We start from the raw sequence: 22,163 nt of genomic DNA on the forward strand, positions 1-22,163 counted from the left end.
TGGTGGCTGTAAGAGGGGATATTCCCAGTGGAGGGAAGATGTGAGCAAAACTGGGGAGGTGAGGAGGCAGAAGCAAGTTTGTGAGATGGAGAGGCATTCACCTGTGAAATAGTAGGAAACTGAGCTACCAAGATGAGCCAGGCTGAGCTGACTGCATGAGAGGCTGTAATCAGGGGGATGGCAGCTATGATACGATTGCTGTCGTGTGTTAGGAAGTTCAGATGGGTTTGAAATAGGAGGGACAGTGCAGCAAAATCTCAGGAGAGTACTGAGGGTAAAGAGAAGTGCCAGGTTTGGGGACCAACAGGACATGCAAAGTGAGAAAGGAGGGAGTTAGAACAACCCTGAAATCAGAGCAAGGAGCCCCTGAGTTGGGTGTTTGGAGAAGGCATGTGATGGGGTGGGGGGGCGGGCTGGAGAAAGAGGGAAAAGGAGGGGACTGGCAGCAAGACACCCTTGAGTCTTGGAGATGGAAACAACTGGAAAGGTGGTTTAGTAATTTGGGAAGGATAGATGAGCACTTGTTTTCTCCCACATACAGAATTAGAGTTTAAAAATTCACAGTATGTAATGTACCAAATTCGTTATAGACATTGCATCGTGATGAAAACAATTATGATAATACATAGTGAAAATAACCACCACCCAGATATTTATTAAAGCATTCTATTGCTTACAACTCTCCCAAGGCTCTAGAGGCTTACTGCAATGTCCTGAACAAATGGAATTTCTAATGTAGTGTCTTTTAATAATTAAAAATATGCATAAAAAGTTAAAATTTTACAATTTTTCTTTTTTCCACATCCATAAGCATGAATACTTCTGTACTGTCTCACTCACTTTCAAGTCTGTTAAAAAAATCTTTTCTGCAACCCTACAGTACCAATGTTCAAATTAGAATGACAACATCTCTATAGCCATGGCCTCTTGGCGAGCACATTCGTGTGCCTTACTTGAATTTGAACAGTGTAACAGTTCTGTATGGTGGACAGTTGGGTAATCCGCACCGTGATGTTTATTTTTCACCAGAGGAAACCAAGTCTCAGAGAGCTGCAAGGGTCCATTCACTGTCCTATAATTAGTGTTAAGAGACAGACCTCAAACTTGAGAATTTGACTGTTGACCCTGTGCTACTTTCTCATCCCAACACTTAGGATAACACGTACAGAATAGATTCCCATGCTGGCTCTGTGACATAATGGAGACAGTCTCACTTAGGTGTGACTTCAGATGTGTGACCTTGGAAAAGTCAGTCTCAAGGTCATAAAGGATCTAAAAGATCATCGAAGCCAGTGATTATCAGACCTGTCAGAATCACTCAGGGAGATTCTGGATCCTGATTCAGTGTCTAGGACTGGGTTGAGGGAATATGTAGGTTTAAAAAGTCCTCTGAAATGTGAACATGGAGTTGATAGTTGATAGCTGAGGAGTAATTGTTTCCCTTCAAGTTATGATAACGGTATTAGGAAAATATGTATTTTTGACAGTCCTTGTCTTTTTTTTTTCTTTTTTTAAGATTTGAGAGTGAGAGTGCACATGTGGATGGGTGCACGTGTGAGCAGGGGAAAGGGCAGAGGGAGAAAGAGACTCTCAAGCAGACTCCCTGCTAAGCGTGGAGCCTGACGCAGGGCTCCATCTCATGACTCGGAGATCATGACCTGAGTGGAAACCAAGAGTCGGTCGCTCAACCAACAGAGCCACCCAGGGGCCCCAACAGTCCTTGTCTTCTAAGTATTCATTGGAAACACTTAGGAATGAAATAAAATAATGTCTGACTACATTTAAAAAATAATCCAGGGATGAGGAAAGAGGGCAGAGGGTGCGTGAAACAGGCTTGTGATGAATGTGGGAGCGGTGGAGGGTGGGAGGGGGCAGGGAGCTCTCTATACTATTATGCCCATGGATAGCATTGAAAATTTTCTATCCTAAGAAAGCTACAAAACAAGTAAAAAGCTCCCTAGGAATCTCTGATGACCACCAACTTTTGGAAATCTCAGATCTAATCCAAGCACATCACTCTAACTACAGAGGTTCCCTGTCAGCTGGGCTATTTGCACTCAGCTACATTAGGGCGGTATTGCTGAGGAGAACTCTCCTACTTGCCTTCCCGGCCAGTAGCAGCAATCAAGAAATAGTGTTACTGAAACAGGGTGTTTAGAACACAGCTGACCCTTGATCAATGCAAGGGTTAGGGTGCCAACCCCTCAGTCAAAAACATGTGCTTTACTTTGGACTCCCCCAAAACTTTAACTACTAATAGCCTGCTGTTGACCAGAAGCCTTCTGATAACAGTTAACCCATATTGTACATTATATGCATTATGTAAGGTATTCTTAAAGTAAGCTAGAGAAAAGTAAATGTTTTTGAGAAGATCTTAAAGAAAATAGCTTTATTGTACCATACTGTAAAACACCTACGTGTGAGTGGACCATCGCAGTTCAAACCCATGTTGTTCATGGGTCAGGGGTGTAGTGAAGTAAGGTGAGTAAGAATGGCTGGACACACGTGCCCCTGTGTGAGCCTGAGTGCTCTCCCACCTGAGGTCCGTCCCTCAAAAATGGGCATGTTTTCTAGGTCCTCTCTTGGATTCTATTCCTTTCCCTTCATTCGCAGTCCATTCTCAGGTAACTACTAACATTTCCACGTTGACCTTTACCCTGCAGTTTCCCAACTCTGTATCAAGTGTCGGTTTACTTTCCTTCATCCTGCTTGGATTTAGAAGCACATTTAATTTGAAGACTCATGTGTTTCTGACATTCTGGAACATTCCCACCTTTTATTGTTTTAATTATGCTTGTCTGTCATTCCCTTCATTCCTCTGGAATTCTAACTAGATTAGATTGAACCCTTAGCCTATTGTTCTTGTCCCTCATAGGACTCCTGTCTTTAAAAATCTCTTTCCATTCTACTTTCCAGATACGTTTCTGAGCCCGTTTCTTCTATTATGTTTATGTCAATTGCTACATTTATCATCTCTAGGATTTCTAGTTGGTTCTGTTTAAATATACACTTGTTTTATTTCTGCCACTTCAGTATTTCACAATTTCTTATCCCTTTTTATGGGCATTATCCCATCATATATTTCTTTAAGTTTCCTAAATATTTATTTAAAGCTCTTTTCAGAATGTTTCATTATTTTTATTTTGTCTGGAGTGAATTTATCTTTTTTAAAATTTTTATTTAAATTCAATTTAGTTAGCATATAATGTATTATTAGTTGCAGAGGTAGAGTTTAATGACTCATCAGCTGCATATAACACCCAGTGTTCATTACATCAAGTGCCCTCCTTCATGCCCATCACCCAGTTACCCCATGCCCCTAACCCCCTCCCCTCCAGCAACCCTCAGTTTGTTCTCTATAGTTAAGAGTCCCTTATGGATTGTCTCCCTCTCTGATTTCATCTTATTTTTCCTTCCCTTCCCCTATGTTCACCTGCTTTGTCTTAAATTCCACATATTAGTGAGATCATATGATAATTGTCTTTGTCTGATTGCCTTATTTTGCTTAGCATAATACCTTCTACCATCCATGTTGTTGTAAATGGCAAGATTTCATTCTTTTTGATGGTGGAGTAATATTCCATTGTGTGTGTGTGTATACACCACATTTTCTTTAACCCTTCGTCTGTTGATGGACATCATCTGGGCTTTTCCCATAGTTTGGCTATTGTGGACATTGCTGCTATAAACGTTAGGGTGCGGGTGCCCCTTTGGATCACTATTTTTGTATCCTCTGGATAAATACCTAGTAGTTCAATTGCTGGGTTGTAAGGTTCTTCTATTTTTAACTTTTTGAGGAACCTCCATACTGTTTTCCAGAGTGGCTGCACCAGCTTGCTTTCCCACCAACAGTGTAAGAGGGTTCCCCTTTCTCCACATCCTCGCCAACATCTGTTGTTTCCTGACTTGTTAATTTTAGCCTGGAGTGAATTCATCTTTCAATTCTTGCTTTTGATGGTAACGTTAGCATTTGGTTTGTGCATGTGTTTTGGAATTTTGGGTTTGTCAACTCATCCTAGGTGGCGATTCTCTCAATCTCTCTTTCTTTCTCCCCCTCTCTCAGTGCCTCTTTGCTCACACCTCCTTCTGGCTAACGAAGGCATTGACCTGGTCCAAGTGGGGCCTTCATCCTGGAGCAAGGAGTGTTGTCCTGGCAGGAGGCATCTGGATATACCAATGTATGGCTTAGCTCAGCTCCTGGTCAGAAGGCTGGATCCGTGTTTCCTCCCCTCCCTGTGGGCTCTTAGTCCCCACTGCCCAACAGGACCCCACCTCCTTGTGGGATCTGCCTGCTCTGGGCCCCAAGTCCAGCAGGATGGCTTCTCTAACTCCTTCTCATCCTGTGCACTTGTGTCCAATGCGGATCCTCAGGGGTGTTTGGTTGTTTCCAGTACCCTCTAATTTTACATTTTCTCTGTCCTTCATCTATCATCAGTGTGTATTTAGAGCAGGGGCATGTGTGTGGCAACAGTAGCTCGAGCACAAACACCGTCTTAACCAAAGCCTCAGGCCAAGATTTTCACTTCCCACAAGACTTTGCAAACATCAGCTATTTTAAAAATGTTTAAGTTGTACTGCATTTCCAAAAGCAAACACCTATAATTTGGTATTTTTGATTTCCAGAGATGCTAGTGGATAAAGGAGAGGCCGGGGGGGAGACCTGAGATATTCCACTTTCAGGTTTCCCATGAACAATACATTTCTCAACATTTACTTCTCTTGGTTTCTCCAGTTCTTAGTGCTGGTAAAGCATTTAATGGTCCACGTTCCCTTCATCTGGTCTGTGTTTTCATTTGTTCAAATACAATGTAATGGGAGTTTGCATTTAAAAATATGTTTTCTAACGAAATTATATATATTCTATATAACAGCATACATTATATATATAATTTATATTACTTAGGTAAATAATTATAGGACACATTTTATTTATATTTTATTTTTATAATATGTAATTATATTATAAAATTTTTTGTTTGTATATATATATATATCATACCCACTTTCTGGCAGAAAGGGGCATGAGACATAGGGAATAAAGGTTGATATATTTGTACCTTTGGTTCTTCTTAGGTCTGTTAAATTCCTGATTTTTTTTCCTGACACTTTCTAGTTTCCAGAGCCTATGAAAATTGGGGCAGGAGTCAGTTCACCTTAGAACCTGGTTTTCACAATGTCTCCTGCATTCTCTTTGCTTCTGTTGAATCAATGGCAGCCAGTGGACGGAGTCATGTGCAAGCCGCTCAGTAGACCAAGACCTCTGTTGTAGGGATGAGGCAAACACGCCTTTTCCTTCCAGCACCACTGTCTGGAACTATACTTTTTATTATCTAGAGAAAAGGTGAAAGGCTGGGTGGAAACCATCTGTGGCTTCCATGCTGTGGCGTCCACCCGTGTAAAGATTACTCACTTGAGTGACGGCGCTACCGCAAGAGGGCTGGCGGTGCTGGGCTGGGGGCCGCGGACCACAGCGGCCTCCACTGCGGTCAATGATTATTCATCCAACATCAATTATAGGCAAAGCACGGTGCTGTGCACAGCGCTGGGAGTGGGGGACAGAAGCAGAGTCAGAAAGACAAGTCCTGGGCATCAAGTGGCCTTAGGTAAACTAAGGTAACATGAAGCAGTTCTCCAACACATTAAGGGTAAGTGACCGGTGTTCACAAGGTATAATTCCCCTCTAACACCTTAAACACACACACATACACACACACACACGTGCACGCGCACACACATGGTCTATTTCCTTTGCATTCAGTGTAAATACCTTCTTTACTTAAGATTTGGCTTTTTTTTTTGCAGCATTATCTTAATTTATAAAATGCTAACAAACACATTTAACCACTGATGTCTGAGTTGGTAAGCTTAATTTCCTATTTTAAGGGCTTTCTGTATCTCTGCTTTCCCTTGTTTCCTGAAAATTCTAACAGGTAACCTAGAATTTAACCATTAAGAACATGGAAATATAATGCAGGAAGAATTTAAAGGTATATTCCTCCATTTATCAGTAAAGTAGCACATACCCTCCTTACTTCTGTAGACTTAATCCTTTGGAATCTCTCTCTTTTTAAAAGTTAAATTAACAACACTGACATTCCTAGCCATGGGTTCGGCAGAGGAAGAGTCTGGTTATTTAACTTTCTATAACTAACTAGATGAACTTCACTTGTGGAATGTAGTCTACCCCGGAAAGTTTGCTCTTTGTAACTTTATTATATCCCTTTACTTGACGTTTTATTTAAAGACCATCCTCTGAATTGATAGATCTGGCAAAAGGGCTCCTAAGATGATCTGTACAATCTTAGGATTAAAATATTTCAAAATTAACTTACTGAAATATGAAATTTATTGGTGGCTAGAAAACTAAATGACCTACGGATTAAACAGAGTTGATATATTTGTATCATTTGTTCTTCTGAGATGGATTAAGCTCCTAATCTTTCTCTTGGCATTTTCTGTTTTCTAAAGCTTGGGAAAATTGGGGCAGGAATAGGTTTATTACATTTGGTTGGTCTTAGAACCTGGTTTTCATTAATACTGAAAAAAATTTTTTTAAGTTCAGAGTTTAACCAGAATTTTAATAAAATATCATTCCTTATTTGTTCCCATTACATTATACTTTAAGGTTTTAAGTAGATTTAAGTTTTAGACAGAGATACTTAGAAATATTTGTAGATCAATGCAGATTTAAGCAGGAGCTCTTACTCTTTTAAGCGTAACTAAAAATAATATTTTAAAGAAAGAAAACTAAAAGTTAAATACGAGGTGGAAAATAAATCTTAAAACAGAGTTATAGATGAAAAAGATTTTCTTTTTCAACCTCACCCAGCTTTGCTCACCTTCAGTCTAGTCTCTGGTCTCACATCTTGGTTTCTCGGTCTATGAGGTGGGGCGAATAATAAATCCCGCATGAATTTATTTTTACACAGCATTTCTTGAGGAGCAGTTAAATCTGATTTCTTAAATGTATCAGAACTCAACAGTACACTGAAAATAGAAGACTGTGTCTAATTATTTTTATAATGTGGTATCAAAATTAACACAGGGATCAGTGTATTACCTCGAGGTCTTGAACAATGATAGTTAATGAAGAACGTCAGCCTGAATATTTTCATGGCCTGAACACATATATACTGGCTCTTCATGATTTAGAAATCATAGGCATTCTTCGGATTTTGGGTTGCTTTTAAACCTTTGTCAATAAACTAATGCTGGTTGCAATCTACTATGAGTTATAGTTTGGATATTAATATACTACTCACATATAATATAAATGGGGATTTTTAATGAGACTCACGAAAACTACAATAATTAACATTGATTAAGAGCTGTCTGTGTGTCCTGCATCATACTGCAGGCCTTCCGTGCGTGCCAGACATTTTTATTACAAAAACGACACTGCAGGGAGCTCATACGTACTTTCTAGCAATGCTGAATTTTCCCTAGCCATACTGCACGTACTTACTTCGGACACCAGCAAGCTACTCACCAGCTTTGCAGACTGCGTAATTTTTCACGAGTGAAGTGGTTCCTGGTAACAGCATCATCAGGAATTAAGCTCTGACAACGAGAACTCGGCTGACACGGTGGCTGATGACTCGCGTGGCGCGCGTGGAATCTAGCGAGACAGTTCCAAGCCCTGTTACTCTGCCGTGTTCACTACAAACACAAAACAAAACAAAAAGAAAACCAACAGGAGCCTGTAAAGAAGCCCGGGAACTTAAAGGTGTAAAGGAAGAGAATGCCAGAAGAACGTGAAGACACCATTTGTACATCTTTGCTTTTCTACAAGTCACCGCCCTTTAATTTTGAGAGAGCAGACCACAGAACTCCTGAAGGATTCCTCCCCCCACCCCCACTGGCTCAGCACCTGGGGGCTCCTGGGCTGAAGAGCCTCCTTCCCCGCCCCTGCACTGTAGAGTGCTGAGGAAAAAGCTGAGGACAAAGCCCAGTAGGGATGATCTCTTCTTTCCTACAAAAGAAAAGATCCCATTGGTGGAGAGAGAAATTATCTCCACACTGGAAGACAAAGGAATGACAAAAATAAAGAGGCTTTGTCAAATATAACTCACTATTTTCATTCCTTAGCTCTGGCAATTCGAAGATGAAGGCTTTTGGTTACAGCACATCACAGGTAATGTAAGAAACCAGCTTCACCTGAATGAGCACTGCATGGAGGAAAGAGTCTGTTGGAATGTGTTCTGTGGCCAAAAATAATTTTTGGGCGGGGGGGGGAGGGGGAAGGTAGGGGGCAATTAAAGAGAAAGCACCTAATGAAACAAACATCCCTACAATTTAGAAAGCTTGCTAGTGAAATTAATTTGAGGCCTCCACACCTACAGGACACTTGGAGGCTTTGACAGCGGGGTGAGGTGGCATTTCTCCCTGCCCAAAGAAATGACTCTTCCCCTCTCTCGTTAGGCCTGCTCTCCACGTCTGGGGAGCTCTGCGGGTACAATCGGTCTCCGGGCAGCCAGACACAAAGAGGGCTGGGCACCCCAGCTGCACTCTGCACCGCAGGACACACCTGGACAACAGCAAAGGCTCAAAGAACGCAGGACAGCGGAGGAGAGGATTGCCTCCAGAACACCGGGAGCACTGCCCAAGCCTCATCTTTGAACACACATACGGAGCGTACCAATTGCCCTCAGAAAAAAGCGGCTCCCAAAGGTTTGCTCTGATTGGACCCCAACAAAAAGGGAACCACCCTGGAAGGGACACCTTAGTGACCCACCCGCACCCGCGAGGACCCAGGCGGGGTTAGAAGGGGAGCAGGGCACACACAGGCCCTGCAGCGGAGGTCAGCACCCGCCGCACTCCCGCGCTCGCCAACGCGCCGCCCACGGGGATTTCTGCCCGCGCTCTGCTGTCCCTCCACCCTTGAGTGCCCACACCCATCGCCCCAGCCCGGCCCCGCGCGCCCGGCCCCAGCCCCAGCCCTCGGAGCCCAGCCCGGTCCGTCGGAAGCCAGCACCCTGCAGACCCAACCCCTTCGGAACCCAGCCCCACCGGGTCGAACCCAGCACCCCGCAGACCCAGCACCCGGCAAACCAGCACCTCCGGAGCCCAGACCCACTCGGTCGAACCCAACACCCTGCAGACCCAACACGGTCGGAACCCGCCCCCCGTCGGAGCCCCGCCCCACCCCGGACCCCGCCCCGGCCCCGGCGCGCGGGAGGTGAGGCGGCCCGGCGCGCGGCGGCCTGTCGGCGGCCGGCGCAGCAGCACCTAGCGGAGGCCGCCCGAGGTGCGGCGGTGCGGGCGCGCGGGGGCGGGCACGCGGGCGCGGGGGCGCGCACGGCGGGCGGGGCGGGGCGGGGCGCGCGGGCGGCGTGTGCGGGCGCTCGGGCGCACACCGGCCGGCTGGGCTGACGCGGGGCGGGCCGGCTGAGGCGGCCGAAGCGGCCGGGAGCCCGGGAGCCCGGGAGCCCGAGGCGGCGGCGGAGCCCGCGGAGCCCGGGCGCAGCGCGGGGCGGCCGAGCGCGGGGAGAGCCGGGCCCGCGGACCTGTGGGCGCGCGCGGTCCCACCCGGCCCGGTCCCGACCCCCGCGGCGGCGCGGGCCGAGGAGCGCGGCCGGGAGGATGTCGGCGAGCGGCCGCGACGAGGAGCGGCGGAAGCTGGCCGACATCATCCACCACTGGAACGCCAACCGGCTGGACCTGTTCGAGATCAGCCAGCCCACCGAGGTGAGCGCGCTGCCCCTCCCTGCGCCGCCCCTCCCCCTCCGCGGAGCCCCCCTCGGGCCGCCCCTCCCGGCCCGCGGCGCTCCCGCGGGGACCCCCCGCCGACGCCGCGCCCCAGGACCCGGGGGGCCCGCGCGGGCGGACAGCGGGCGCGGCGCGGTCACCTGTGCGGCGCGGGGCCGGGGGTCGCGGGCGGGGGTCGAGCGGCGGCTGGGCGGGGGCCGCGGGCCGGGGTCTGCGCCGCGAGGCCGTGCGGTGGGAGGCGGGCGTGACTCGATGGCGTTGTCCCCTGACTGCGGCGCCGGGTCCGCGTCCGCTCCGGGCTGTGGGTAGCGCGGACCTTTGTCACTCCGGCGAGCATGTGACCGGCGGTGTTTTGCTTCAGTGGGTTTGGAAAACTTGGGGGCTGCCAGCCGCGAGTGCAGAGTAAATAGCAGGAAAGTTCCAATTGTGCGCATTTGCTGATAACGCAGCCCGGAATTGAACTCCAGTGCAGAGAAAGGCTTTCTCCCATTCGTTGCCGGCCGCCCAGGTTGAAGCCGGGGCGCCCCTCCCCCCCCGGCCGGCTCGGGCGTCCGCGGTGACCCGGCCGGGGCGGGGGCGGGGGCCGGGGGCGGGGGCGGGGCCCGGGCGCGGGCCGTGCAGGGGGCCGGGGCCGCGCCCGCGCCGCTCCGCAGCTCCCGGGCCCGCCGGCGCGGCCTCGCCTGGGGGCGGCCAGTCCTGGGCGTGCTCCCGAGGAAGGGAGGAAATCGCACTTGCTCCTGGCCTAGGACAATGGCAGTTGATCATAGCGAGGCTGCTCGAAGAGTTCTGAAGGGCTCTTTAGAGGATGGTTTGAGTCCGGGTCTGTGGGCTGGGAGCGGTGACGTGGGAAAGGAGGGGAGGTGAAGCCTGGCAGAGCCCTGGAGGTGGTTTCATAACCGTGAACGCCGAGAGCTGTATCTCATCCCTGGGTTGTAGTTGCGCAAACTTGGGCGACATGCCGCGCACCTTGCACGGGATTCAGGCGTTCTGGGCAGATGATTATTTCATAGCACCTAGTTTTGACTGGTTCTTACAGCTAATGCAGAGTCAGTATTACTTGCTAAGGTGCCCTTACGCACCAATCATGTTTGCCAATTTGAACATTCTCGTGAAATTTCATCCTTTTTGTTATCATTAGCCCCCAGTCTGTATTTTTGAGTGATGTTGGCATTTACGATTCCAGCTTCTTGGACTTGTCTGTGGTTGGAGGGATTTCTTCTGTCTGGGTGGGTAGAGCCCTTCATGTCAGTCCTTACTTGAATGCACATTGTTAGGTTTAGGTTGCCAGTTCCAACACTGCCCAGTTGCTCCTGATTCGCAGTTCATCTTAAATGATTTTCAGCTAGGTCCTACTAAGCAAATTAATAATAGGTAGTTGTGCTCATTCATGGACGTAGCACGTCTTCTGAAAGGTGATATGCAGTAATTTAACTTTCAGCGTGACTTTGTCTTTCAGAATAATGGATTCATTTTTCTTATCTCTGGTTTAAAAAATTGGGATGTAAAATATTATCACGGTACGTGGTTGGTTTGTTTTTCTCCTTGAATGAATCCATTTATAATTGTTTTTTGAGAAATTTCCCAAGTCTGGTTGAGAAAAGGAATTTTTTTTCAATCTAGTAATAGATAATTTAGTTTCCCCTTTGGGATTTTGAGTTGCGTTGGCATTTTAAAAAAGTCTAAATCAGAAACAGATTATAGTTAATTGGTCTCCAAAAATTATATTTTTAAGCACTCAATTGAAACTTTTTTTCTGTTTTTCTTAGAGATACTCTAGGTATTAAAACTGGCCTGTCATTGGGAGAGCTACTTTTTACATAGTTATTCTGCAGGTGAGAAGTTGCTGTGTATGTGTCTTGAAGCAAAGCAAATTTGAAGGACTGGTTTTGAAAAGGATTATGAATTCCATTTCGTAGTTTCTCCTCTCCATCTAACACTTGATCTCTCTTTAGAAATGGTTCTCCAGAATTATTTGGGAAAGTTTGGCATAATGAAATAAACTGTTCTTTAAAAATGTCTGATGTTATTTATATTAGTTTTTTCATTCTCTAGAACCTAGCTCACACTTAATACTATGTGTTCTGGAGAACCTTTGCATACTATTAAATTTATTCTGGTCTTGCAGGTTGAGCTTCACATTTAACAGGGTGTATTTTTCATTATGATGTAGGTAACGTTCATGTTAGTAATTCTCTAAACCAATATTTGAACGTTCATGGCTTCACTTTGCTTTATTTAAACGTGCGTCTAAAAGTGTCTACCATCTGATGATGAATTTTTATTTGGACATCACAAATCATTTTTCTTAGCTTTCTATAAGAATTGTGATACAGGCCTTTATTATTCTTAGCTTTCTATAACAATGTGTGATACAGGCCTTTATTATTTTCAATAAATGTTAAGCAGATTTACTACAGAATTTGATTTGTAGAATGCGATTTAAGCCTTATATTTAAATATTTGGATAATCTTTTTATGTATCTATGTGAGAGTGTAGTGGTTTTATTTTCTTTTGTTTGCTTTTGGGGGTGAGGGTACAGTAATCGGTATCTGTTACCAGATTTTATAACTACATTAATCATTTGTGTTTGGTGGCTTCAGGGAGTCTTGATAACCACTGATAATTCTGTGGTTTCTGTGTTCAGCATAAGATGATAAACTTGGCTTTTTGGATTATATTTACTTTTTGAGAAAATTAGAATATGTTCTAAAATCAACCTGGTTAAGTTTACTTTTTCCTTCATAATCACATTTATGTGTAAAAGGAGGGCTTCCAGAGGAAAAGTAGGTTATATTTTGTCATTATGTATTTTTCAACCCCTTCCTCGCTTGGGTCCTAGACTCTTTTGAAATTGTAAAATGAGAGTTGATTTAAACTTAATGTTGATATTTTATCACTAGGAGATTGTTGTTAACTTGAACTAAGATCTTGATTACTGTGGAAAACTATAGCTCCTAATAAAAGCTTCTTAAAGCTTTTTAGTCCTATTGTTTTCTTTTTTTTTTTTAGTCCTATTGTTTTCTTAATGTTAAGGATTTTTTTCTTTTAGGGATTTCTAATTATTATGGCAGAATGCTTGTTGCTAATCTTTACTTCCCATTATTTCCTCAGAAGCGGGCTTCTCTGATTACCCAAACGTCTCCCTCTTGGTTTTTGGAGTTCTGTTGTTTAACTTATCCCAGTCTTGTTATTATAGCCACTGGTTTCTGTTTCCCTCCCTGATTACATGAAAGCAAGAGTTAGAATTTTATTTTTTTAAACATTGTTATGTCTTTTACCGTGGTAGGTCCTCAATAAATATTTTGCCGAAAAAGTGTTGAATATGGCTTCCTTTCTGTATACCTTTCTTCATCTTCTTCTTCTTCTTCTTTTTTTTTAAGATTTTATTTGTCAGAGAGAGAGCACGAGAACGGGAGAAAGCAGGGGGAGGGGCAGAGGGAGAAGCAGACTCCCTGCTGAGTGGGGAGCCTGATGCAGGACTCATCCCAGGACCCGGTGATCATGACCTGAGCCAAAGAAAGGCAGACGCTTCACCGACTGAGCCACCCAGGCGTCCCTGTATACGTTTATTCTTGACAAAACATGGGGTATATACATATTAAGAACTTGGTGAGATTATGTTAGGCTATTAAAGGTTTATGTTTTCATGTGTTACTCTTCTGCATAAAGGTTACACCTAAATGCAAAAACTATTCTAAGTAGTTGACCATTTTGCTTTACGAGATAGTTCTTAAAGACAGTTTTTTAGAAATAATATATTGAGTTCACTATCTTCTTTTGAAGGGAAAATATAACCTAGAGTTTGTACGTACATCCACATTGCTTTATTAAAGGTGAATATGTTATGTTTTAATATTCTGATTAATCTTCAGAAGTAATGTGGTGATTCATATTACCCAGAGGTGTGTGTAAAAAACTTCTGGTTTGTCAGCAGACATGGAGTAGGACATTTTTATGTGAAGTAGTAATAAATTGCATAATTTATAGCTAAATCTATATTCCAGACTAGTGCTTAGGGTGTAACTATGCTTTATCACAAGATTAACTATATTTGAAACAGTTCTAAAAACAACAGTTGTGTTATTGAGCATCGATACTTCAGAAGAGCTCTTTTTCTGGTGACTAATGTATAATGATACAGGCAGGCAGTTGCCAATGATGTGTTTTTACTATTTATAGGCATCTCTGTCTTTTTTTTTTTCTTCTTTTTGATTTGAAACTCAGTGATGGTTGTAACTTTTTTTTTAACCTTTATTTTCTGTAAGAACTGGTTAAGATTTGTTTGTGTGGGTGTGAGCCTGTCAGTCTGAGGTAAACCCTTGTCCAGCACTGTTGAACATCTTAAGTTGAAACTGCATCTAGACTAGCTTGAGTTTGCTCTCCTTCTGCCAGTGAAAACTAATTTTAATTTCTGCGATTTATAGACTTAATGGAATGTAACTGTTGTAACTAGGCTTTTCTAGACTGTAAAATTTGGATCGTGGTTCATAGCATGGTAGCAGAAGGGTCTCTTTCATGTTCTTGAAAAAATGAGTCACAGAAGATCAGGGTATGTACCAAATTGGTGGGAAGCTTCTGAAAAGAAGGCTTAGGGTTATGCCATTAAGGAAGGATTTATTTGAGTAGTTGTACTGTGGAAGGCATTATTCCTAGGTGTTGCTTATTCTGGTGCCATAGGTTAATTTGTTTATAAGCAGTTTTACCGGACTTGAACTTGGGTATTAATGTCAGAAAATGCTAATAAATAATAATAGCAATTATTTTGATGTAAATCTGTTTTCCTTTATGATAAAATGAAATGGTTACGGGTACTGCAAATAGAACATAAAACTAAACTGATCTCTTAATTGAAAATTATTTTCAGGTTAGGTAAATTCTGTTCATTTTTGTTCAGAAGTTTGCTGTTTCTGTTATTTTCTTGGCTGATTGTATTTAGGATGTACTCATTCACCTTGAAGATGCCTAGGAGAGAGATGACAATTTGTTTGACCTACATTTACACTTGTGAGTTAGATCCTAAATACTTTGCCAACTCTCACAGACCTTTTCACCATTTTTGGGTGTGTCCCAGTCTGTTAGCTGACACTGACAGGCTGGCAGGGCCTGTAGATCCACGGTGGGCTTCTAGTTAGTGTCCCCATATGTACGAGCTGATGGCAGATGTGGGCATATTGTCAAAGTTGGACCATCTTTATGCATGAGTTATGAATGAGCAGAAGCTTTTCTTAACATCTCCAATCATATATCAGGACCAAATAAAGCAGGCAGAGAGCTGGTGAGGGGGATTTTGTTTGCCTATCTCAGGTCATCTGGTTGAGGTTTGGTTCTAGTAACAATAACAATGTAAAACTTCACTCACCATTTTGGTATATGTGATTGACCAAAATTGTGTTATAATTTAATTTAGAAAGTGAATGTATTTTATAAGGTGAAAGTAAGCACATGTAGTAGTAGTTCATATGTAAACTGGGAAAGTATTTTCCTGGTGTAAGTTGATTGCAGAAGATAAGGATAATTTGCAGTTTCATACTTGCAAGTTTACAAGTATGTGTCATGAATGAACTTATTTAGAGGAACTGAAATTGAATAGCTTACTATGACTGGAAAGTAGCCAGAATTTCTGTATTTTTACTCAAAAAAATTTTGGTGTTGAAGGAAATTAAATTGTGTGGCTTACAGAACATGATGTGAACTTTTGCTGCACTTGTTTGTATTGTCATGTTTTTAGGTTGATTACACATAGCATGCTTTGCTGTCTGTGTGTGTGTGTGTGTGTGTGTGTGTGTGTGTGTGTGTGAGTGAAGTGTAGTTGCCATACAGTATTATTAGTTTCAGGTGTACAACAGAGTAATACAACATTAGTATGCATTTATATACATTAGGAAGTGGTCTCCACAGTAAAGCTAGCTACCATCTGTCACCATCCCAAGTTGTTAGATGTATTAACTAAATTGTCTGTGTTGTACATTAGATCTCCAGGTCTCATTTTGTGACTGGAAGTTTGTAGCCTTTACTCCCTTCCTTCCCCATTTTGCCGCCCATCTTCCTACCACCTCTCCCCTCTGACAACTACCAGATTATTTTATGTGTCTATGAGTCTGTTTCTAGTTTTGATGTTGTTATTGGTGGTTTTTGCTATACTTTTTAGACTTCACATAAGTGAAATCATATGGTATTTGCTTTTCTCTGACTTCACTTAGCATAATACTCTCTAGGTCCATCCATGTTGTTGTAAACATCATGATTTCACTTTTTTTTAAATGGCTGAGTAATACTCCATTGTGTATGTATGCCACATCTTTGTTCATTCACATATTGATGACCACTTAAGTTGCTTCCATATCTTGGCTATTGTAAATAGTGCTACCATGAACAGAGTGGTGCCTACACCTTTATAAATGTTTTCATTTTCTTTGGGTAAACACCCAGAAGTGCAATTGCTGGATCATAGGGTAGTTCTATTTTTAATTTCTTGAGGAACCTCTGTACTGTTTTTCATAGTAGCTGTACCATTGCATTCCCACCAATAGTGCATGAGGGTTCCCTTTTCAGTGCATCCTCGCCAACACTTGTTATTTCTTGTCTTTTGACAGAAGCTACTCTAACGGTGTGAGGTGTTATCTTCTTGTGGTTTTGATTTGTATTTCCCTGATGAGTGGTAATTTGAGCATCTTTTCATGTGCTTATTGGCCATCTGATGTGTTGGAAAAATGTCAGTTCACAACCTCTGCCCGTTTTTAATTTTTTTTTCTGTTGCATTGTATGAATTCTTTGTTTGGATATATGTGATATGTGGTTTACAAGTATTTTCTCTCATTCCATACATTACCTTTTCATATTTTTCATGGTTTCCTTTGCTCTGTAGAAGCTTTTTAATTTGACGTAGTTTTATTCATTTATTTTTTGCTTTTGTTGCCCTTGCCTGAGGAGACAGATCCAAAAAGATACTGCTCAGACTGATGTCCAAGACCTTACTGCCTGAGTTTTCTTCTAGGAGTTTTTAGTCTCCCGTTTACATATAAGTCTTTATTAATCCATTTGAGTTTATTTTTTGTATATGGTGTAAGAAAGTGGTTCAGCTTCATTTTTTCTACATAGTTGTCCAGTTTTCCCAACACCAGTTATTGAAGGAGATGGTCTTTTCTGCATTGTATATTCTTTCTTCCTTTGTTGAAGATTAATTGACCATATAAATGTGTATTTGTTTCTGGATTCTCCGTTTTGTTCCATTGATCGGTGTGTCTGTTTCTGTGGCAGTACCATACTGTTTTGTTTACTGAAGCTTTTTGTAAGTATAGTTTGAAATCAGGGAGCATCATACCTCCAGTTTTGTTCTTTTCAAGATTGCTCTATTTGGAGTCCTTTGTGGTTCCATACAAATTTAAGAATTATTTGTTCTAGTTCTGTGAAAAATGCCATTGGTGTTTTGATAAGGATTGCATTGACTCTGCAGATTGCTTTGGGTAGTATGGATGTTTTAACAATATTCTTCTCATGGGTTGGGAGAATATTCTTCCAATCGATGAGCATGGTATATCTTTTCATTTGTTTGTGAGGTCTTCCATTTCTTTCATCAGTGTCTATAGTTTTCAGCGTAGAGGACTTTCACCTTCTTGGTTAAATTTATACCTAGGTGTAGTATTCTTTTTTTTTTTTTTTTTTAAAGATTTTATTTATTTATTTGAGAGAGAGAATGAGAGACAGAGAGCATGAGAGGGAGGAGGGTCAGAGGGAGAAGCAGACTCCCCGCCGAGCAGAGAGCCTGATGCGGGACTCGATCCCGGGACTCCAGGATCATGACCTGAGCCGAAGGCAGTTGCTTAACCAACTGAGCCACCCAGGCGCCCCTAGGTGTAGTATTCTTTTTGATGCAATTGTGCATGGGATTGCTTTCTTAATCTCTCTTTCTGAAGTTCATTATTAGTGCATAGAAATACAACAGATTTTTGTGTATTAATTTTGTATCCTGCAAATTTACTGATTTTTTTTATTCCAGTAGGGTTCCAATAGTATGTTGAATAAAAATGGGGAGAGTGAGGGGCTCCTGGGCGGCTCAGTTGGTGAAGCGTCTGCCTTCTGCTCAGGTCATGTTCTCAGGGTCCTAAGATCGAGTCCCACATCGGGCTCCCTGCTCGGCTGGGGAGTCTGCTTCTCCCTCCCCCTCTGACGCTCTGCCTGCTGTGCTCACCCTCTCTCTCTCTCCCTTTATTTCTCAAATAAATAAAATCTTTTTTTAAAAAGTGGTGAGAGAGTATCCTTGTCTTATTCCTGATTTTAGAGGAGAAATTTCTAGCTTTTCACAGTTAAGTATGGTATTAGTTGAGGATTTGTCATATGTGGCCTTTATTATTTTGAGGTATGATCCCTTTATACCCACCCTGTTAAGAGTTGCTTTTTCAGTGTTGTCACTGCATTATATAGTTGGGGTGAGCCATATGGAAAGTATGTGAGTAATAATTATACCAGGACAAGAGGAATAAACTGGCATTGTCTCCATAACTCCGGTGCAAACAAGACGAACTTGCTAAATGGTTGGTTTGTTTCTGAAGCCTCAAACTTCCTTCCGTTTACTCTTGCTGTGAGTGCCCAGGTGACCTAGGCAGAATGGACAAGACCATTTTCACAGAATGTCAGATATTTTCTGTGTGTTTTTAAGACTGTCTTCCATTTGGGTAGCACAGAAGCATATTGCAAGAGGACATAGCACTGTTGAGTCTAGCTCTGCGCCCATCCGTAGTAAAAACAGTGTGACAGGTTGTTTCAAATGAAGAAGTCTTGCCTTGTTTTCTGAAACTTCGTCTGAGAGTTTCAGTGTTCTTTTGTAGGAGAAGAGAGTTTGACTCCTAAAATTAAGACCCGTGAAAAAATGCTCATTTGTTAGTTTTGTTTGGGTATTTATTGGTTAAGAGCAGTTCAGTGAGCTTGTAATATTCAGAATTACAGTTTTCGTTCTCTGTTGCTTGATTTCATGTATGTTTTGCTAAAGGAAAATTAGACTTTTGCCTTTTGCAAATTTAAATTGTTGTTCCTTGCAAGAATGTACTTTCTCTTTACCCTAGTTTGCTAAGAGTGGTACTTTCCATGGTGACCTACTTATTATTCTTTGAATTTACTGATCTTTACAAGAGAACCAGCAAAATTTCTATCTTATAATTTCTTTTTGTGCCACTAATATCAGTCACAGTGTTTTGGTGCTGAGACTTCAGATTGTCAGTTTTTTCCGTTGCTTAGAACTGAGTTCCATATGTTTAGGTGCGAAAATGAAGTAGGAGCAAAAATACACACACAGTGTTGGGGCGTCTGGGTGGCTCAGTCAGTTAAGCGTTCGACTCTTGATTTCGGCTCAGATCATGATCTCAAGGTCATGGGATCCAGCCCTGCATTGGGCTCTGCACTGGGCATGGAGTCTGCTTGTCCCTGTCCCTCTGCCCCTCCCCCCACTCTCTCTTAAATAAAGTCTTTTAAAAAAAATACACTGTTGGACCCCTATTTATTTATTTATTTATTTATTTATTTATTTTTAAAGATTTTATTTATTTATTCATGAGAGACAGAGAGAGAGAGAGGCAGAGGCAGAGGGAGAAGAGCCTGATACAGGACACGATTGGGGTCATGACCTGAGCCGAAGGCAGACGCTTAACCGACTGAGCCACCCAGGTGTCCATGGACACAAATATTTAAAAACCATTGTATTCTTAAAATGGATAAGTTCTATGTATATATTTAGTATAAAGCCTATGCATTGGGAAGATGTCTTTCAAATATGTTATTTTTTGGTGGATATTGGTATTATTATCTGAGTAAATTTCTGAGTGCACCAGACCTCTAGACCAATGCTTATAAAATATACCATGATTTTACATAAGTTTACAATATACCATGATTTTACATGAGCTCTCTAATGAGTTTCTAAGTTACATTACATTTCACGTTAATGATTTTTTGTGTTGGCAAAAACTTGGGGTGGCGTTGGGGTGATTATTTTTAAGAGACATTGGTAATAAAAGAATCTGTTATGTGAAGGTTTTTGGTTTGAGCCTAAGTATTTTAATTTCTGCTACTAATTCTTCTTTGCAAGATTCTTTTAAATATTTTTTATGTTCTGTTACATTAGAGTTTGTCTGTCTTGTTCTTTGAATGGATTTTTTACCCATGGGTTTTTGCCATCATGCATTGACCATATAGAAAATATTGGTTCACTGAGTTATGTGGATATTCCAAATGTTGGAAACATTTCTTTAAACAATATCGAAATACTACATTTGTTAATATTACCGCTGATCAGAAAAATCTTAAGTTTTCGAAACCTGGAACTTGCTATCCAAGCTCCAGTTTTAGTACTTGCCTCACTGCCCCAGACAGCACTCGAGGCGGGGTAGGCTGCCTCCTTCCTGTTTGAGGAAATGCCTGCCGGATACTGACGCCTGAGTAAATGTAGCTCCTCAGTCGTTCCCTCAGGTGAAAATGCTCCTCCTTGAAAAATCGGCTCAGTCTGTTCACAACATCAGCAGTTCACAAGTGCTTTTACTTGAGAGCCATCAAACTGGTATGCAGCCCATGTAGAAATTTTTCCCATTGTGGTACATAGATTATTGAACAAACATGTACTCAAGAGTCAGACTTTAATAAAATTAATAATTTTTTCTGTTTTGTCAAAGATACTCTTGAGTGAAACTGCACCCCCATTTTTTAAGTGTGGATTCGTAGCAGTGAAAAATTCATTGATTCTGAGTACAGTTTGTTGCTGCTGCCTTGGTTTGTGCTCAAGTGCCATCAGTTTGAACATTAGTGTGAATGCCAACACAGTAAGAGTCTCGCACTGTGTAAGTACCGGTGTGGAAAAGTTCTCACTTCACGGTTGTCTTTGGAAGCTCTGAGGGGAACCCCAGGGATTTGTGGACGGTAGTTTGGGAGCTACTGCCTTAGGATACTTAGGGGTGGGTTTTAAGAATTACGGTTTGTATTTGAATTTTGGTTTCTATTTGAATATTCATTGTATTTTCCAACTTTGGTTATAAAATTAACATGCATATCATTTAAAATGTGAATGTAGGGCTCGGTATGATAGAAGGGTAGATTTCAGCATGTATTAATTTTTTACGGATTATTATATATTTGATTATTTTCTATATAAGCACCTATTTTCATTTTTACTTATCAGTAATAAGATGCAAGCATTTACACTTTTGTTATTGAAGAATACTGTCCCACAACCTCACTAAAGTGGTGACCTGTGAATTTTACTACTCGGACTCACCCAGGGTGAGAGTTCAGCCACTGCTCCTCGGGGGGCAGTTCCTAGTCTGGCGAACAGTGCTGTCTGTATTCCAAGTTTTCTGGTGGGGGGATGTGTTTGGTGTGGGCTCCATCTTCTGGCACCGTCTGTCCTTTGCTGTTCTCCTTCCAACGTGGACACTTGCAGTCAGGCCAGTCGCTGATGATGGGAGGAGGTTGTCACTGCTGTTTGCAGTTGCATTTTCCATCAGTTTTAGTGTATTTCATGAGATAACACACAAGTACAGACAGATAATACTTATTTTCTAAAGCCTGCCTACACAATATGGAATTTTAGTACTTCAAAGTAATATGTAAATATAGTACTTCTAAAAGTGCATGCGGTAAAAACAAAATATTAGAATACTGAATTTTACGTTGAATTTACTCACTCAGTGGCAACTTGTTTTGCAACAAATATGTTGTGTTGCTTATTTATGGTGAGGTGTACATTCATTTCGATCTTTTTGGTGACCATTTCCTCTTTATAGATAGCATCACTAAATTATTTTGATGATACACTATTTTTAACCACTTAATGAAATGTATTAGTAAACATATTTTAACTTACCAGGGTAATAAAATACGGATAAGAAATCTTATTTGCTGAATAAGCCGGTTTGTAAATGATTCCTTTTGTAGATGAACTCAGCTTCTGCTTATTCAAGAGGAGGAGCTTGCCAAGAGTACCATGGACAGTGTTTTCACATTTAACGTTTAGGACCTCAAATATTTAAAAATGTGTTTTTAATTCAAGTTTGGCAAAGGTGGCCTTGTTGAGTTCTTGGTATAGTTAACGTGTTTTTATACCAAATTTGCTGATTTCAGTTTTTAAAAATTATTTTTTTATTACCTTCAGGAAATTGTTACTTTGGGAATATTAAGGACAGTAAAATTAAGACCAGCAAATCTGGAAAAGCATTAGGAAACATTTATGATATTATTTTATGGTTTATTTTTAAGTATATTCTTGAAAATGTAGTTAGACACAGAAGGAGTTTATGCGTTTACTTCACTGTAGTGAGATGATATGCTTAAAAATACTTGTTTTTTATTGTGAAAGTAATAGGTATGTTTTAGAATATTTGGGAAATGGTTGAAGTGTACATGTATGTTTGGTTATATGTGTTTATTATTTGCATTTTTTAGTCAGCACTGAATCCTATTTCTTTTTTTTTTT

General features: G+C 41.8%; 1 protein-coding gene and 2 long non-coding RNA genes across 21 annotated transcripts in view; 2 read left to right on the forward strand and 1 right to left on the reverse strand.

Moving 5' to 3' along the window:
• Positions 1-807: 807 nt before the first annotated feature.
• On the reverse strand, positions 808-8,889 carry LOC115940008 (uncharacterized). 5 transcript variants are annotated; one of them, XR_014148076.1, is made up of 5 exons: positions 8,073-8,889; positions 7,871-7,972; positions 6,840-7,659; positions 6,377-6,468; positions 808-5,530 (listed from the first exon to the last, which is right to left on the reverse strand). It is a non-coding gene; the product is annotated as an uncharacterized LOC115940008 (long non-coding RNA). The 5 variants fall into 5 exon arrangements; XR_014148075.1 differs by lacking the exons at positions 7,871-7,972; positions 8,073-8,889 and having other exon boundaries at positions 808-5,330; positions 5,411-5,530; positions 6,840-7,856; XR_014148074.1 differs by lacking the exons at positions 7,871-7,972; positions 8,073-8,889 and having other exon boundaries at positions 6,840-7,856.
• Positions 8,890-9,506: 617 nt separating this feature from the next.
• The window catches only part of AFDN (afadin, adherens junction formation factor), a 126,371-nt gene continuing 113,714 nt past the window's right edge, over positions 9,507-22,163 (forward strand). For 10 of the 15 annotated variants that reach the window (XM_081829312.1, XM_081829315.1, XM_081829316.1 and 7 more), the window contains exon 1: positions 9,508-9,687. In XM_081829312.1, coding sequence (XP_081685438.1) covers positions 9,583-9,687 — 105 coding nt within the window. In that variant the 5' untranslated portion in view covers positions 9,508-9,582. Of the gene's footprint in view, positions 9,688-22,163 lie in introns of all 15 variants that reach the window. The other 5 variants (XM_081829317.1, XM_081829314.1, XM_081829313.1 and 2 more) reach the window with 1 other exon arrangement.
• Positions 12,718-18,437, forward strand: LOC145723182 (uncharacterized). Its single transcript, XR_014148079.1, has 2 exons — positions 12,718-17,342; positions 17,561-18,437. It is a non-coding gene; the product is annotated as an uncharacterized LOC145723182 (long non-coding RNA).

This window comes from Leptonychotes weddellii, chromosome 8, assembly GCF_054177405.1.
Source record: "Leptonychotes weddellii isolate Sample4059 chromosome 8, ASM5417740v2, whole genome shotgun sequence".
Classification (NCBI taxonomy): Eukaryota; Metazoa; Chordata; class Mammalia; order Carnivora; family Phocidae; genus Leptonychotes; species Leptonychotes weddellii.